The sequence below is a fragment of the Saccopteryx leptura genome, chromosome 1 (genome assembly GCF_036850995.1).
Source record: "Saccopteryx leptura isolate mSacLep1 chromosome 1, mSacLep1_pri_phased_curated, whole genome shotgun sequence".
NCBI lineage: Eukaryota > Metazoa > Chordata > Mammalia > Chiroptera > Emballonuridae > Saccopteryx > Saccopteryx leptura.
In genome coordinates, this window is record NC_089503.1 from 269,650,938 (window position 1) to 269,656,937 (window position 6,000).

General features: G+C 43.8%; 1 protein-coding gene across 1 annotated transcript in view; it reads right to left on the bottom strand.

Moving 5' to 3' along the window:
- Positions 1-4,772, bottom strand: part of NLRP3 (NLR family pyrin domain containing 3) — a 30,361-nt gene extending 25,589 nt beyond the window's left edge. The window contains exons 1-2 of the mRNA XM_066361110.1: positions 4,633-4,772; positions 755-1,074 (exon numbers count right to left, since the gene is read on the bottom strand). Of these exons, the coding sequence (XP_066217207.1) occupies positions 755-1,031 (277 nt within the window). The 5' untranslated portion in view covers positions 1,032-1,074; positions 4,633-4,772. The remainder of the gene's footprint in view (positions 1-754; positions 1,075-4,632) is intronic.
- Positions 4,773-6,000: the final 1,228 nt, after the last annotated feature.

Here is a 6,000-nt window from a genome sequence, read left to right on the forward strand (position 1 = left end):
ACATAGAACTACCATATAATTCAGTAATTCCACTTCTGGGCATATACTCAAAAGAATTGAAAGAAGGATCTCCAAGAAATTTGTACATGTTCATAGTAGCATTATTCACAATAATGAAAAGCTGAAAGCAATCTGAATGTCCACGGATAGAGTAATAGATAAACAAAATGTGGTATAAACATACCGTGGAATATTACTCTACCTTAACAAGGAATGAAATCTTGTCATCTGTGACAACATGGGTGATGTTTGAGGCAGAGGTGGATTAAGTTGAGGCCTCGGGTGCAAAAGAAAACATTGGGCCCCTCACATTAGAAAAAAGTGTAAAGTTGGGGTTTTGCAGGGCCCTTCAGATGTCGTTGCCCGGGGTGCGTGCCTGGTGCACCCACTGTTAAATCCGCCTCTGGTCTGAGGACATTATGCTAAATAAAATAAATCAGTCACCACTAAAAGGCAAATCCTGAATAATTCCACTTATAAGAGATTCCTAGAGGAGTCAAATTCATAGACAGAAAGTACACGGTGGTTGCCAGGGGCTGAAGGAAAGGGATTATTTATTGATATTTAATGGGTATATAGTTTTGTGAGATGAAAAGGAGTTGTGGCCATTGATTGTATAGCAATCTGAATGTGTTGAACACTAGTGAAATGAAATATGGTTAAGATGACAAATTTTATGTTATGTGTGTGTTATCACCACTTAAAAAAAAAACCAAAAAACAACAAAAAAAAACCACTGTCTTCCTTCACTCACCCCATTCTGGTTCATCCCTCTTGGCTTTCTCATGAAGGTCTTTCCTGTTGATTGCAGCAAAAATCCAGACTGCCATGGCCCATGCCTTCTCCTCCCCATTGAAGTCAATCATGAGAGTGGCTAGGTCCACAGGATCTGCTTTCTCCGTCTGGCCCCGAGGGAGTGCAGTGCAGCCCTTCTGAGGAGGATAGTCTTCCAGGTGCATCTTGAACTTCTTCAAGTCCACGTCCTGCAGGTCCTCCAGGTAGTGCGCCAGTTTGCAGCGGACACTGGTCATGCTTGTGTGAACTCAAGTCAGGGCTTTGGGATGTAGGTCCACTCTGGGAAGTAGGAGTGGAAACAGCATATAGGTAAAAAGAGTATATCTTTCAAAGAGACATTTCAGAGAGACCTAAATGATCAAAAAGTAGGAAGACTAAAAGGAAAATGTATCAATGAAATGTAACAAATTTTATCTGCAGTTTTGATAAGTGAATCAAATACCTACCAGACAATTTTGTTCCTGGCTCAATTCAAGAGTGTCCTGTGCCACAGAAGAAAGGCATCCTTGTGACAGAAACAATTGAACTGGCACACATAGTCACACCAACAAGGTAGTGGATGTTCTGGACTGCATCGTGGCGCCACCTCTGTGGGCCACCTGGAAAGTGTGAGTCACACTGAACACTGGGCTAGACTCAGTCAAATATTTCATTGTCCCTCAACTTCACTCTACTCACCTATAAAATGACAGAGTGGAAAAAAACATGGTTTGTAAATGACCAACTGAAAGGCTCTGGTTCCTTGTGTCTCTGTTGACTTGAGGAAAGATAGATGGGAAACCAAAGGACACCAGGGAATGAGTGACGGTGGGGATACTGGAGAGACGAGAGGGCATGCAGCAAGTGGAGGAAGGATTGCCCCAAACTGCCCACCTGGCAGCCCATTGATGGGGAGAAACTGGTGAGATGCAGTTAGGTGCACAGGGGAACAAGGAACACACATCTCTTTAATGCCTCCTATAGGATTTGTGATTGTAATAACTGTGTACCTCACACTGACTGAGAGTGTCCCATGGGCTGGGCATGACACTGACTCTCCCTCCTGTCTCACCTGCTCAAGGCCCTGTGAGATAGATGTACACGTACCTTGCCCCATTTGATGGAAGTGAAGACCAAGTCAGAGAGGCACAGCCAGGAAGGAGACCAGACTCATTGATTCCTGAGCTTGTACCCCCAACACTGCATGTTTCACAGCTTGAAAACATGTGAGACCATCAGTTCAACTTCTTCACTATAATAGTTATCTCATTCAGATCAAGACAGTAAAATAGATCATTAAAAGGCAAAGATATTTTCCCAGCCTTTATCATATATAGACTCTCTTTATTTTTTCAATTGAATATGTTTAGTTTGGTAGATTAATTTGACTATCTTTATAGTCTTTACCAGCTTTGACAGTCGGGTTATAATAATAGAGACTCCCAAAACTTGAATGAATTAAATCTATTACTCCAAATTTTTGACAAATCTATACGTAAAGTACACAGAGAGATTTTTAAAGTGTATTTCTAAAATATACTATTGACAAGGGTGGATGTCTTGATTTGCACCCTTTGATTTTCCCAACACTTTGATTGTATTATAGTAAACAGAGCACCCCCATGTGGAAGACCAGCTACAATTAACAGTCATTCAATGGTCCATGGTAATGCCTTGCTAATATTCTTCCCAGAACTTGAAAGCACAATTATGTTAGGTTCTATAAAGGATCTGGGATTTTACCCTACTTAAAAATTTAATAAACAGGTGTGTTAAGGTTTCATGGATGCAGGCAAAAGACATGAAATTCATGGGTCATAGATGATGACCTTTGTAGCCTTTGGCAAAGCAAGAAGCATGAGCATGACACTGGTTTGCATTGGTTTCCTATGTCCTCCAAGTCCGCTGGGGATAATGCATGTACACTGTGGGTTTGTATCACACGTAGCTTGAGGGCTTCACACTCTGATAGCAAGCAGAAACAAGCCTGGCCTTGGTTGGGGAGAGAGGTGACCTCATCTCAAGGACCCTCACTGTTCTGAGAAATAGCCCAGATAAGGAGCAGCCAGAACTTTTATTCTTGGCATACTCAGCAAGGGTGTGGGGGAGACATTCAGGGCCCAGGGCAGACTGCCTCTCTCGACATACACAGACTTTCACTGTCGACTCAGATTTTCTAATTAGACTTCAAGTTCCACAAAGACTGGAAATCAGCTCTCTCACAGCTCCTAAGTGTTAGATCAGGGGTCCCCAAACTACGGCCCACGGGCCACATGCGGCCCCCTTAGGCCATTTATCTGGCCCCCGCTGCACTTCTGGAAGGGTACCTCTTTCATTGGTGGTCAGTGAGAGGAGCATAGTTCCCATTGAAATATTGGTCAGGCCTGACCTGTGGTGGCACAGTGGATAAAGCGTCGACCTGGAAATGCTGAGGTCGCCGATTCGAAACCCTGGGCTTGCCTGGTCAAGGCACATATGGGAGTTGCTGCTTCCAGCTCCTCCTTCCTTCTCTCTCTCTGTCTCTCCTCTCTCTCTCTCTCCCTCTCCTCTCTAAAATGAATAAAAAAATTAAAATAAAAAAAAAGAAATATTGGTCAGTTTGTTGATTTAAACTGACCAATATTCAGTTTTACTTGTTCTTTATTTTAAATTTACTTGTTCTTTATTTTAAATATTGTATTTGTTCCCGTTTTGTTTTTTTACTTTAAAATAAGATATGTGCAGTGTGCATAGGAATTTGTTCATAGTTTTTTTTATAGTCCGGCCCTCCAACAGTCTGAGGGACAGTGAACTGGCCCCCTGTGTAAAAAGTTTGGGGACCCCTGTGTTAGATGGATGCACATGTTGCTTTGTTTGGGATCAATATTTTCACATTATTGAGTTGAGAAAAGCACATCAGCCCAAACCAAAAATGACGATATCAGAGGAAGTGGACAAATCAGGATCTGTACTGAACCACAGTTTGATGTTCGGCACCTCAAATGTGCTCATTGCTCCTTAGCTCCATCCTTGCCTCTCCACTTCTCTCCTCCCGTGCCCACCCAACTCCATCTTCTTATGCATTTGGGGAGGGTGATTTTCTTCAGACAGATCCACCAGCTGTTCAGACCCTCCACATTTGCCCCACCAGCGATTTTCAACCAGTATTCTGCAAGAATTTTTAAAGTATGCAGTACCTGATTATTTAGTTAGGGACACTGACCTCTTTTCCCTTAGACTGTCAAATTAAAAAAAAAATGTCAACAGCCAACACAACAGTAGCTGTCCAATGGAAATAAATCAAAATTATACTTATATTTTGTCAGATCAGCAAGAAATATATTTTTTGGTGTGTCACAGAATTTTAGTAATTAATTTATGTGTGCCACAAGATGAAAAAGGTTGAAAATCGCTGGCCCCACCAGCCTTCCCATCCACAGCAGGACTTCAGCTTTTCTTCATGCTCCCCTATTCTTAGCCCTGGTGCACTCACTCTGAAATTTCCCTTTTCTTTCTGTTGGGCTCTGAGGATGCTCATCCCACCCATCCACTCCCTGGGGCCGCTTGGCAAATCTGCGACAGTCCTGGGTGTAAACTGTGATGCTGTTCCTGTCCCCACCCCCTACCCCACCCTCACACATGTGCACATAGAGTCCATATAATGATAAACATAAAAGAACATTCCATCTTTGGCCAGATATTTTTGTTGGTTAGAGTGTCATCCTGAAGCACAAAGGTTGCTGTCTCAATCCCTGGTCAGGGCACATACAGGAACAGCTCGATGTTCTTGTCTCTCTCTCTCTCTCTTTTTCTGTCTCTCCTCCTCTCCCTTTATCACTAAAATTAATAAATAAAAATTAAGAAACAAAAAAAACATACCAGAAATGTCATTGAGGGACTGACAGGAGCTGACAGAGAAATCCTTAGTCGAGTTCTGGTCTTGAAGACACTCTCCCCATTCTTCCCCAGGCCCATTTGGCCATCCTGTTCCACAGAACTGGACTCACCCAGAAGCTGTACTCACCCAGATTCTGGCCTCAGGAACAGCCCAAGAGGAAACTTGAAGAATTTATAGTCATCACCGGCCAGCAGGGCAGGAAGGATGTGGGTTCTGTGGAGTGAACAAGATTGCATCACAGGTACAGGCAGAGACTAATGGTTACGCACGTCGCCGGGTTTTCCAAACGGAAAGAACAGTGTTCTCAAAGTAGGGCCTGGAAGCAGCCAGAGAAGTCTGGCCTCTCTCCTCTCTCGCTGCCGCCACAGGAGTGATGGGGTTGGTGGGAAGAGGATAGAGAGGAGTGGGGTGGGCAGTCCACCGGAACCAGTGAGTAGGAGATAGAGAGTGTGGTCCACAGATCCCGTGCTCTCTAAGACACTGTGTGCAGGCAGCTGTAGGCAGCACAGGTTCTCTCCATCATTTGTCGTTTTCCAACCACCGTATTGAGGTAAGCATGCACTATAAAGCCACAACGATCCAGGCCAGAAACACATATATTGTCTCTTAAAGTTCCCTACCACATGACGATGGTGAGGACAATGTGTGTGTGGTGAGGACCCTGAACACAAGGTCTACCCTTTTAGCAAATTGTAAGCACACAATATAGTAGTATTAGCTACAGGCAGTATGCTGTGCAGTAGACCACCAAGACTTAGTCATCTTGCATAACAGAAACTGTACCTGACCTTAACTACTTCAGATTTTACGTGTAAGTGAGGTTATGCAGTATTTGCTTCTGACTTATTTCACTTACATAATGCCCTCTAGGTCCATCCATGTTGTTGCAAATGGCAGGATTTTATTCTTTTCATGTCTGCTTCCATGTTCTTAGCTTGGCGATGAACATAGAGATGCAGATATCTCTCCAAAATTCTGATTATTTTGTTGTTGTTGTTGTTGTTGTTGTTATTTTTGGATGGGCACGAACCCTATTTCCTGACTCATTGACTGAATTGTTTGACTAACATTTGTGGAGTGCCTGGTGTGTGCCAGGCACTCTGAGGTTTGAGCATGGGCTCACCAGTTTGAGCACAGGGTCACCAGCTTGAGCATGGGATCACAGACATGACCCCATGGTCACTGGCTTGAAGCCCAAGGTCCCTGGCTTGAGCAAGAGGTCACTGGCTTGAGAAAGGGCTCACTGGTTCAGCTGCTCCCACCCTACCCCCGCCCCCCATCAAGGCACATCAGAAAAAGCAATCAATGAACAACTAACGTGCTGCAACTATGAGTTGATGCTTCTAATC